The following is a 12,500-nucleotide window of genomic DNA, read 5'->3' as shown; positions in this document are numbered from 1 at the left end:
AGAGAGAGAGAGAGAGAGAGAGAGAGAGAGAGGGGGGGAGAGGGAGGGGAAGGAGAGTAAATGGAGTGACGAGATACAAATCTTGTCACCTGATCTCACCCCCTCACAGCATCCTTAATAATGCAGATCGGAAGGTTAGGTAAGAAAAAATATAGGCTTGGATACCGAAGAGCAAGAGAGATAGATTGAAGTAGATGGATGGATGGAAGAGCGGTTGAATGGGGATATAAAAAAGGATAGATATTTAGGGAGATGGATAGAGAGAGTTGATAGATAAATAGATAGGGATAGATAGAGGGGAAGGATAGATAGATGATGGAGATGATAAAAGAAGATAGATAGATGAATAGATGGAAATATAAATACCAAGGAAATGATTAAAAATAGATATTTGTGTAGAGAGATATAACAACCTACATATAAACAGATATATAACAGATATAACAACCTATATATAACAAAAACACTACCAAATGGACAGAAAACGCAATACACCCAAAGAAAGGAGAAAACAAATAAACAAACACATCAACAAACAAACAAACAAACAAAAAGCCAAACACCAAGAAAGAGAAAGAGAGAGAGAAAGAGAGAAAAAAAAACGCAATAAAAATCAGGCCGCAAGTCCCACGTTATAAATACCCAACCAAACGCGACCATACTCAGACCATACTAATAACCAGCTGACCTGACTACCTTGCCCCTTTTTAGTACACAGGACCATACATGTGTTGAGAGGAAACCCATGGAATAGCACGCCCATACAGGCCCTCGGGACGCCTGCTCTCCGTCTCTCTATCTCCGCTCGAATATCGCCTTGAGCTTACGTATACGGGGGGGGGGGGGTCATTTGTGTGTGTGTGTGTCTATGTATGTATGTATGTATATATATATATATATATATATATATATATATATATATATATATATACATATATACATATATATATATATATATATATATATATATATATATATATATATATATATATATATACAACACACATACATACACACACACACACAAATACATCTGCGAGTGTATGTATATGATCTTACTCCCCTCCTCACCCACATCAACCCCCCCCACCCCCCCACCCCGCAAATACAACACACACCGCTCCCACCCCACCTCTCCCACCTCCCTCTCCCTCCCCCTGCACACACACACACACACACACACACACGCACACACACACCTCCAAGCACACTGGCCCAAGGCTGCCCCCGAGAAACACATCTGCCAAAGACATAAGGAGATGATGTCCTGTCCATCTCAAGGCAGATGTGGCACGCAGCATCTTCTCATCCGCCTTGCCATGTCTTTTGGCTCCTTGAAGAAGAAGGGGCGTGGCTTGGGGTGAAGGGGCGTGGCTTGGGGTGAAGGGGCGTGGGCTGGGGGTGAAGTGGGGCGGGGCTTAGGTTGAAGGGGAGTGGCTAGGGGTTGAAGGGGTATGGCTGGGGGTGAAGTGGGGCGGGGGGCTTGGAGGGGGGTTCGGGGGTAGGGGGTTTGAAGGGGGGGGGGGTGTTGCTGAAACTGCCTTTTAGTTAACTGGTCTTTTGATGTTATTGTTGTTGTTGTTATTATCAATGTTATTGTTAATATTAATATTGTTATTTTAGGTATTATTATTATAAACGTTATTATTGATATCATTATAATGATGATTATTATCATTATCATTGTTATTACTACTGCTACTACTATTACTGATATAACTATCATCATTATTATCATTCTTGTTATAATCATCATTAGCATTAATTATGTTATCATCACTGTTATCAGCTTCACCATCATTACAATCGTCACAATTAACATTACTTCCGTCCTTCTCAATTTCTTAATCCTCTCTCTCCCCCCTCCCTCTCTCACTATCTCTCTCTTTCCTTCCACCTCCCCTTTTCTCACCTCTCTCTTTCTCCTTCTGTCATTCCCTTCCTCCCACTCTCACTCCTTACCTCCCCCGCTCTTACTCTCTCTCTTCTCCCCCTCCTTCCTCCATCTTTCTCTCACCCTCTCTCTCTCTCTTTCTCTCTCCTTCCCTCCCTCCCTCCCTCACCCTCTCTTCTCCCCCCTCCCTCCCTCACCCCTCCATCTATCTCTCTTTTCCCCCTCCTTCCTCCCTCTTTCACCCTCTCTCTCTCTCTCTCCCTCCTTCCCCCCCCCCTCCCTCACCCTCTTCTTCCCTCCCTCACCTTCCCCATCCCTCCCTCCCTCCCTCTCTAACCCTCCCTCTCTCTCTCTCTCCCTCCCTCCCTCCCTCCCTCACCCCTCCATCTCACTCTCTCTCCATCTCTCTCTCTCTCCTCCTACCTCACTCTCCCCTCTCCCTCCCCCTCCATCTCTCTCTCTCTCCTCCTACCTCACTCTCCCCTCTCCCTCCCTCCCTCACTCTCCCCTCTCCCTCTCTCTCCACCACACCACCCTGACCCTCTCCCTTCTCTCTCCCCTCAGGTGGCGCGAGGGATGTTGAGGGCGTCCAGGGGCCGACATGGGTGCGGGCGTGGGCGGGGAAGCGGCAGCTGTGGTAGTCATCACACTTTTGGCGATCGTGGGCAACGCGCTTGTGGTGACGACATTGTTACGGCGATCGTTGCTTCATCACCCTTCGAATAGGTAAGTGATGTGATGTGATGTGCTTAGTTTGTCTTGGATGGAGGTCAGTGTGATGAGTGTGGGGGAGGATGCGATGAATGTGGATGATGGGGTGATGTAATGGGGGTTTTATGGGTGAATGTGAGTGGTTGTGATGAGTGTGTTATGATGTGATGGTGTAAGTTATGATGTGATGTGATGTGATGAAGTTCGTTTGTTTTGAATAGTTTTCGTTGTGATGAGTGTAAATTGATGATGTGATGATGATGTGTAGATGTGTTCTTTACGTCTATGTTTGTATTTATTTTGTTTATTTTTATCTTTTTATCTAATTATCTCGTTCTTTCTCCCATTCCCTCTCCCTCCTTCTCCTCCTCCCTCCTCTTCCTCTCGTCGTGTTGTATCACTCGTAGAAGTAGGACGTGTTTCTAGTGGTGTCCTCAATCGTGAAAGATTCCTAGAATCCTGTGTTTACCCCCCTCCCCCCACTTGGTCCTTGGACAGGGAGCGGGTGAGGTGACTTGGGCCCTCCAGCAAATTTTACGCATCTCTTGCGTATGTTTTATCATTTTCAAGGCTATGTGATTATATTGCATATTGCCCTAGCGTATTCGCTGGCGACCACAGCGAAACTCTAAATCGCTTTGCGGACTGACATCAGGCGGACTGACCTCAGGTCGCCAGTTGTCAACATGGCTCCCGTTGCCACTTCGGTGTCCCTGGATTCTGATCTGGCAACTGACGAAATGGACTGCACTAACGGAACTCCAATGAATAATGAGGGAACGGGCATGAAGCGATCCAGAAAAGACAGCAAGAGTGACAACTCCAGTGACTCTGAAAGTGAATTTGAAAGAAAGGACAAAAAAATGAAGGACGACGATGTGGAAGTCAACAAGGCAGTGGTTAGTGACAGTGGGAAGGGCAGGAGAAGGCTGTTATTCCCAGAATCCTGCGGAATGTCCTTCATTGAAAAACTAAAGTGGGCAATGGAACTTGGAAAAGAACATTGCCATTTTGAGCCGCTGCTAAAGGAAGCGAAAGGAAGACCGTATCTTACGGTAAAGAACGAGGAAGCGGAGCAGTTCCTGACATCTCAGGGATATAAGGGGACAGTGCTAGTTGTCCCACAGAAAGGGGAAAAAATGACGAAGGTCATTATATTTCAATACCCATTAGAATTAGACCCAGACTTCCTCCTCTGCGACGAGAGGATTGTATGGGTGAAGAGGCACGAGTCACGAGGCGAGGGGCGCTGTCAGCTGGTTGCCCTCATGAAAGGAGAAGTCCCGGAGAAGGTCTTCATATCTGGGGCGGGGTACAGGAGGGTGGCGCCGTATGTGGAGCCGCCAGTCCTGTGCCTCAAGTGTAGCAGATGGGGACACAAGTCGTGGACCTGTCAGCAGGACGCCAGGTGCAGGTTCTGCGGCAGGAAGCATGACTCAAGGCTTTGCAGAGGAAAAATAGAAAAAGGAGAGAGGGTGATACCTTGCTGCTGCAATTGCGGAGGCTCGCACAATGCTGGGGCTCTGTCATGCAAGGCGAGGCCAAAGGTGGAACTTAATTCCTCGGCTTCCCGTAAAGAAACCGAGGAAAAGGCAAAAGGACTGACCACCAGGCGACCTGTGCAGGAGAGTATTCCTGTACCGCCCCCCAATGCTTGGTTGCAAGGCCCACCGCGAGGACTGCAACTCCAGGAAGATGACCGGAATGCCATGAACAAACAAATCAATGGCCAGACGACAGAAGACACTGCAGCCCAGGAAACGACGAGAGACAGTGATGCAGATTCTCCAGTAAAAGAGATATCTGCAATTGCTGGAATGTTGCATACATTAATGCAGAGGATGGATGCAATTGAAAAAAAGATTGCGATAGTGATGGATAGTGCTGTTACAGACATGAAAAAGGGAGTGGAGGCTGAGGAAGAAGCTCCCGAGCAAGATATCCCAAAGAAAGACAACAGTGTTTTAGTGGCTGAGAAAAACACAGAAAGTAAAATTACGATCAAGGGAAAAGAAAGGAAAATATTCCGAGTGTAGTGGAAGGAACAACATCCACAACCTTCAGGTCATTGTTACTTAAGTGCAAAGACGCTGAAAAGGATAAACTTCTTAGAAAGTGGGAGTTAGTTCAGGGAGAGTGGGCAAACATCCAGGAACTGTTTGCCAAATATAAGGAAACCATAAAGGTCTGATGGAGTGTGGGAGTATTAAGATAATGTCGTGGAATGTGAGTAGTTTACTTACTAGAGTAACAGACGTCCACTATTTCGTGTTGAAAAATGACATAGACGTAATTTGTCTCCAGGAAACTAGGGACACAAAAGGTGACACTCTTAAACTCAATGGTTATAGAGCATATCATCTTAATTCCGGAGACCGGACACGGGGAGTGTCTACTTACGTGAAAAGTGCAATACCTTCTGAACTGCTAGAGATACCGTGCAGAAATAAAGGTATTGAAAGTGTATGTGTGAAGCTGTATTTACAAGAAGGTGAAGTATATATTGCAAATGTATACATCTCTGGGAGATGCTTTGATCTCAAATACCTACCAGATTGCATGTACTCTGACTCGACTCTGATAGTGGGTGACTTAATGCTAGGCATTAAAGATGGTCAAAATCAATGATAACGGTATAAGATTTTACCAGTTTCTCAAAGATAGGCCTGAGGCATGCTTGCTGGGTAGTAAAGAGGCGACACACATCAAGGGTAGACGACCTGATTACACCTGTCTGCTTGGTGGTCAGGGATTCAAGGAGAATGTGAAGTAGTAAGTGAATTACTTAGTGATTATTTTGTATTATATATTAAGTTAGCTTTAGGTAAAAACAAATTAGATTCCAAAGAAAAAGATTTGCCTTAGACACAAGCGACAGAGTACTGTTTATTTACAATATTGAGGGTTGGTACAGATATTGCACACCCGTAAGTTTAGATAGGTTCAGCAAGGATTTGGTAAATGCGATAGAAAGATGTTTACCTACAAATGCTAAATAACACAGAAAGGAGAAGAAACACGGAGCACGGAAAAAACAGATACTGCAGTGATAACACATATAAAGGGTGGACACAAATGTTAAGGATGGCACACAGGGAATGGGCTAAAAGAGGCAGGTGGGAAGATAAGGATATACTACTTAACATATCAAAGATATGTGGGGAGAAAAGAAGGGAAGTAAGGGAAAAGTATTGGTCAGAGTTCCCGCAAAATATTGAGGAAAGTAAAAGTCTCAAAGACATATGGTACCATGTAAACAAGGTAAGGGGGAAAACAAATAACCTCATCGGTCACCCACACCCAGAGGAGGAGGCAAACAAACATATTGAGAAATGGGCAAAGGCATCTTCTCTGGTTTCATTACCACAGAGCACTCGTGACGCTTTGTTTGCATGGGAAGCCGAAAGAATCGGACAGGTTGTTTCATCCGCAAACATCACTGCAGTATCTTGTCAGCCAATAACAAAACACGAACTTCTAAATGCTGTTAAAAGAGGGAAAAGCACTTCGCCAGGGGAAGATGGAGTGACATATGATATTCTCAACTTATTAGCAAGCATGACGAACAGCCCTCTCATTGACCTATTTAACATGAGCTACACGGAGGGTAGATTACCGAAGGCCTGGAAGAAAGCTATTATAATACCTATTCCAAAATCAGCTGGCGGTTATAGACCTGTATCTCTGACTTCCTGTATATGTAAAATGATGGAGCGAATATTATTAAATAGACTAATGTACATGATTGAAGATAAATTGTCTTCTAATTTGTACGGCTTTATGAAGGGAAAGGGAACATCAGACTGTGTAATTTCAGTGTTTATCTAATGATGCAGAAAAGTGTAGAGTCTTTATAGATTTACAGGGAGCCTTTGATAAAGCTAATGGGGGGGTCATTCTGTATGAATTGACAAGACTGGGTGTAACAGGAAAGTTGCTGAGATGGATGGTGACTATCTGACAGATAGGAAAGCTTGCGTATGGTTTCAAGGCTGTTTCTCAGAGGAGAAACGTTTTGAGCTAGGTACTCCACAGGGGGGTGTTTTAAGCCCAATGCTCTTTAATGTACTAATGAACAGGATAGCTTCAGAGGAATACCCTAAGGGCGTTCAGCCAATCTTATATGCAGATATATATTGATACAAGGGACCACTCATCGCCATTTACAAACAGCGCTGGACAGATTTACTAGTCTTGCTCAAACATTGGGGCTGGTTATAAATGAAGAAAAGACCAAATTTCAGAGTAAACAAAGAGGCAACGTGCCACTTACTCTAAACAACAAAACAGTGGAGAAGTGTCAACATATAAATATCTGGGTATGTACATTGGCTTCACTGCCTCAAGCAAGGATGCTGAAGTAAATCACGTACTAACACAGTGCAAGGCTCGACTGCGGCCGCTCAGGGCACTTGCTTGTCGCGGGATAGGAGCCGGGGTGCCTCTGCTGAGGCTAGTCTACATTAGTACAGTAAGAGCTCTGGTGGATTATGCAGCACCAGCACTTTCTATAGCTTGTCGGGGGAGGCTCCGAAGGCTTGAAACCATGCAGAATGAAGCTATGCGTATTATCCTCGGGTGTCAAAAGAATGCTAGGATAGACATAATGAGAACAGAGACAGGATTGCAAAGCATTGCACAGAGAGTAAGCGAGATTAATGTCATAGCAGCCGTTAGGCTCATGAGAGGGAACAGTGGAAAGAAATTAGTGAGAGATATGGTCAGTGGTTTTGACAACATAAGGACCTTTTATAGACAGGGCAAACGAGGATATATGAAGGCGCTTAATAATGATATAGAATTTTATGGCTTGCAAAACTTTTGCCAATCGTTTCAAGCATCCGCCAAAGTGCCACCATGGGAGGATCAGATGATTAATGTAGATGTCGATCCCCTCCTTATGAATAAGAGGCTTTATGAACCTGGTCAACTTAAATCAAGATATGGTCATAAAATAAAGAGTCTAACACGCCTTGATATTGCTCATGTCTACTGCGATGGGTCAGTTTTGAAAGATGGCAGAGCAGGATGTGGGGTTATCATCAGACAGTTCACTGCAAGTGGCGTGGTCACCACAAGCAGTGGGATAAGACTGAGTAATCATATATCGTCAACACAGGCTGAGTTATGGGCAATATTGACAGCACTTAAAAAAATTGAAATTATTAATAAAGATGCTTTCTTTTTTGTGGATAGTAGGGGAGCGCTGGACTCTCTTAACAGCAGGGACCCTGTGTTTGAGCACATTATTAACGAGTGCCGATTGATTGCTCATAGGCTACGAGGCCAGGGACGTGAGATTACATTCGTCTGGATCCCATCGCATGTCGGTATCACCCTTAATGAGGCTGTAGATGAGGTAGCGAAGGAGGCAGCTAAAAAATGTGAGGTGGACATACAAAGTGCTCGGACTCTTAAGCAGGCAAGGAGCAATATCAAGAGGATGCAGTTAGACTATGATGAGATTAAGAAAGGCGAATTGATTGAAACGAGCGAAACTTTGCAACACTATATGCATCTAGCGATGAACACAGACTTCGCTTATGGGAGGGGCAAGAGCAAGTGGAAAGACTCTGTGCACATGAGAATTAGGTTAGGGTATAAATACTACTGGGAGTTAGGTGTCCCGACAGGTGAACAGGAAAAAGAATGCAGGGTGTGTAGGTCACCAAGGTCACACACCTTAGTACACTATATCTTACAGTGTCCCATGCTTCAGATTTACAGAAACTCAGAGATAGCTGGACTCCCCGAACAAGCTGTATGGATGCTTAGAAATGGCCAGGTAATACAAATTTTAAAGAAGTATAAACACTTCGCATCGACCACATAATTGTAGTTGACAACAGTGTATACCCGATTGTGACTTCCCTTCTGCCGAGACTACGATAGCCCAAGTAGGATTTTATTGAGATGTGAATGAATATCATTTATGATACATCATCCTGTTAAATACAAACAGACTTCTTGACTTTCTGATAAATTCTTTCCTCCGGAAGCATACATATATATTATTAACATATATGTGCGCCACATATTTCAAGTATGTAATCATGTGACCTTAGGAGAGGACCTTGCATGCTGAGGGTGATAATCCATACTGTTATATCGTTCTCCTGATATGTAAACATTTAATTGTGTATGCTTGTGATTGACCCGTCTTTTGCTCTGTATATATTTCAACATGTTGACATAGCTGTAAGGTTTTGTTAAATATATGTGAGCCCAAAGAGGGACTAAGATTGGGGTGAGGATAACCTATGTTACCTCATCCTTTTGAGATGTACGTAATCACTTGTCTCAATAAACTCGTCAAAGTCAAAGTCAAAAAGTCCTCTTCCTCCCTCCCCTCCCCTCCTCTCCCTCTTTCTCCCTCCCCTCCTCTCCCTCCCATTCCCTCTCCCTCTTTCTCCCTCCTTCTCCCTCCCATTCCCTCTCCCTCCTACTCCTCTTCCTCCCTCCCCTCCTCTCCCATTCCCTCTCCCTTTCCCTCCTCCCTCCTCCCTCCCTCCCACTCCACCTCCCTCCCCCCACCTCTCCCACTTCCTCTTACCCTTTCTATATCTTCTAAAAAATCCCCTCTCTCTCTCTCACGTGACTCCCGCGTGCTGAGGTGTGCCGTGACAGTGCCAGTGCCAGTGCCAGTGCCAAAGGCGCGGCTGGGGCGACTCACGCTGACCCGCCACCAGTCTGTCACTGTCAGTCATGAAAAGATGTGACTCCTTCCTTCCTTAGCCTTGTGATTTTCTTTTCTCTTCTTTTTCTTCTTCTTCGTCTTCTTCTCCTGTTGTTGCTACTCCTCCTCCTTCTCCTTCTCCACTACCGTTTTCACCGGTAAATCCTCTTCCTCCTCCGCTTCTTCTTCTTCCTCTTCTTCTTCTTCTTCTTCCTCTACTACCGTTTCCACCTCCAAATCATCTTCCTCCTCCTCCTCCTCCTCCTCCTCCATTTCTTCTTCTTCCTCCTCCTCCTCCATTTCTTCTTCTTCTTCTTCCTCCTCCTCCACCTCCTCCATTTCTTCTTCTTCTTCTTCCTCCTCCTCCTCCTCCTCCTCCATTTCTTCTTCTTCTTCTTCTTCTTCCTCCTCCTCCCCCTCCTCTTCCTCCTTCTCCTTCACTTCCATCTCCTCCTCTTCATTCTTTGTGGCACCCTCAACTCCGCCAGTGCCAGATATTAACATGATTTAGCTGTAAAAGGTCTTTGAGTGCCATGAGAGTGCCAGTGCAGTCAGGTCGAATCAGGCCTCTCTCTCTCTCTCTCTCTCTCTCTCTCTCTCTCCCTCCCTCTCTCTCTCTCTCTCTCTCTCTCTCTCTCTCTCTCTCTCTCTCTCCTCCCTCCCTCTCTCTTTCTCATCTCGTCGTTGTCTCTCTCTCTGTTTCTTTCTTTCTTTCTTTATTCATTTCTCACTTTGTCTCAGCCTTCCCCCTCTTACTCTCCCCCCTCTTTCTCTCTATCTTTATCTCTCTCTCTCTCTCTCTCTCTCTCTCTCTCTCTCTCTCTCTCTCTCTCTCTCTCTCTCTCTCTCTCTCTCTCTTCTCTATCTTTCGCTCCCTCCTCCTTCAGCCCTTCTCCATCTTCCCTCCCTCACTCCTTCAGTCCCTTTCTCCCTCTCCCTCCTTCAGTCTCAAATTCCCTCCCTCCCTCCTTCTGTCCTTCCCTCCCTCTCTCCTGTCCCTCTCTCCCTCCCTCCTTCAGTCTCTAACTCCCTCCCTCCCCCTGCCCCTCTCCCTTCCTCACCCTCCCCGCTCCCCCTTTCTCCTTCCGTGCTTAATTTTTCTCTTCATTTTGTCACTTGCTGTCGTTTCTCTCCCCTCCCTCCTGCCCCCCTCCCCCTCTCACCCTCCCTCCTACACCCCCTACCCATCCCCCTCTCACCCTCCCTCCTATCCCCCTACCCATCTCCCTCTCACCCTCCCTACTATTCCCCCCCTCCATCCCTCACCCTTCCTTCTCCCCCCCCCCCCCCTCCATCCCTCCTACACCCTCCACCCATCCCTCTTCGGTCAGCACGCGACCTGATGTTTACGACTTCGAAAGAGTTATGGGGTGTTGTGACAACCTGTTATCTTTAGAGAAATCTTCGTTCTGTTGTGGTAGATGATGAAGAAGAAGAAGAAGAAGAAGATGAAGAAGAAGAAGAAGAAGTAAGAAGAAGATGATGAAGAAGAAAAAGAAATAGGATAGGAATGTGTAATAATAATGATGATATTAATGATGATAAATATGATAACGATATTGATAATAATAATTTTGATGATTGTCATAATAATAATAATGATGAAAATGATAGTATTGATAAAAATAATGATCATAGTAATAGTAATGATAACCAATAGTAATGAAGTGAAAAAAGAAGAGGAATAAGAAAACCAAAATACAAAAAAAAAAAGAAAAAAAACAAAAAAAAGAGCAAGAAGAGAAAATAATATAAGAATAAGAACAAAAAAAGATAAAGATAATAAGAATTAAAAAAATAGATAATAAATACAAAATAAAACAAAGAGGAAGAAAAGCATAAAAAGAAGAAAAAGTCCCAATAAAGAAAGAAAATAAGGCATCTGTCTCATCCGCCGCCAAGCGAGTGTCGGTGATGCAGTCAATCAAAATGACAAAGTTCTTGGAGTGACACACGCCCGAGTCATGGCAGTGGTGTGTCATAGGCCTACCCCCACCCCCCGTTTAGGGAGGGAGGGAGAGAGAGGGAGGGAAGGATGGAGGGAGAGAGAGAAAGAGGGAGGGAAGGAGGGAGGGAGGGAAGGAGGGAGTGATTGAGTGAGAGAGAGAGAGAGAGAGACAGATATACATATAAAAAAATACACAACCAGATGAATACATAAACACACACATAAATAAGAATACAGATAGCCAAATAATCAAATCCGAGACAAAAAGACAACCAGATAAACAGAAAAAAAACAGACACAGAACAAACACCAAAAACCCTCCCACCCCAACCCCCCACCCCCACAACCCCTCCCCCCAAAAAAATCCCCCAAAACACACAAAAAAAACATAACCCAATATTCACAACCAACCCCGACGCGCCAAATGAAACCCAATTTCAAATGGGAACCCAATTCACGCCACCTATTTTGATGACTGTTGTTTTGATTTCGTGAACGTATCGGAAGGGACACCTGTGTTTAGGGGAGGAAGTCGCCATTGTACAGGTGTCAATGAGGACGAACACCTGTCTATGTACATCTGGTTGTTTCTGGATGTTTGGGAGACACGTATGTATGTTTTAGTATGTTTGTGTATCTGCTTATCTGTGTCTGTTAATAAAGATAAGCCAGATTTGCTGTGTCTGTTCATGTGCGTATTCATATCTGTTTGTCTATAGATCTATCTATTTGTATATCTTTGTATATGTCTATATCTGTTTATCGATTAATTTATCTATTTGTATATCTTTATCTATGTCTGTATCTGCATCTCTCCCTTTATCTATCTATCTATCTATATCTATATCTGTCTGTCTATCTATCTACTTATCTATCCATCCATCCATCCATTTACCTACATATCCATCTATTTATCAACCTATCTACATATCTATCTATCTATATCTTTTGTAAAAACAATCAAATATTCACCGTAGACACACAGACGCTCCGACATATACCCTTCCCCTCCCCTCCCCTCCCCCTTCCCCCATGAACCTCCCCTCTAAACTGGTTCACTAGAAATGTCGTTTAATTTTCGCGAATTCCACTATTTTTTTAAAAGTCTGGTCAAATTCTTAGCTCAGCGCGCCTATACCGAAGACGATTCGGTTTAACTTAGTTCTTTTCACTGGGGGAAGGGGAGGGGGAAGGGGGATGGGGGCCTTTGATTGTATGAATATCCGTTTAATTGTGGCTTTTTATTTTTTCTTTATTTTATTTTCTTGTCT

At 44.4% G+C, this 12,500-nt stretch overlaps 1 protein-coding gene across 4 annotated transcripts in view; it reads left to right on the top strand.

Annotated features, from left to right (window-relative positions):
- The window catches only part of LOC122253994 (uncharacterized), a 124,591-nt gene that overhangs the window by 81,779 nt on the left and 30,312 nt on the right, over window positions 1-12,500 (top strand). For all 4 annotated transcript variants that reach the window (XM_086532686.1, XM_086532683.1, XM_043017439.2 and 1 more), the window contains one exon: window positions 2,459-2,620. In XM_086532686.1, the coding sequence (XP_086388812.1) occupies window positions 2,496-2,620 (125 nt within the window). In that variant the 5' untranslated portion in view covers window positions 2,459-2,495. The remainder of the gene's footprint in view (window positions 1-2,458; window positions 2,621-12,500) is intronic.

The sequence above is a fragment of the Penaeus japonicus genome, unplaced genomic scaffold (genome assembly GCF_977035675.1).
Source record: "Penaeus japonicus unplaced genomic scaffold, GWHDUDI00000001_assembly GWHDUDI00000037, whole genome shotgun sequence".
NCBI classification, from domain to species: Eukaryota; Metazoa; Arthropoda; class Malacostraca; order Decapoda; family Penaeidae; genus Penaeus; species Penaeus japonicus.
This window is presented reverse-complemented; position numbering and strand designations above follow the sequence as displayed.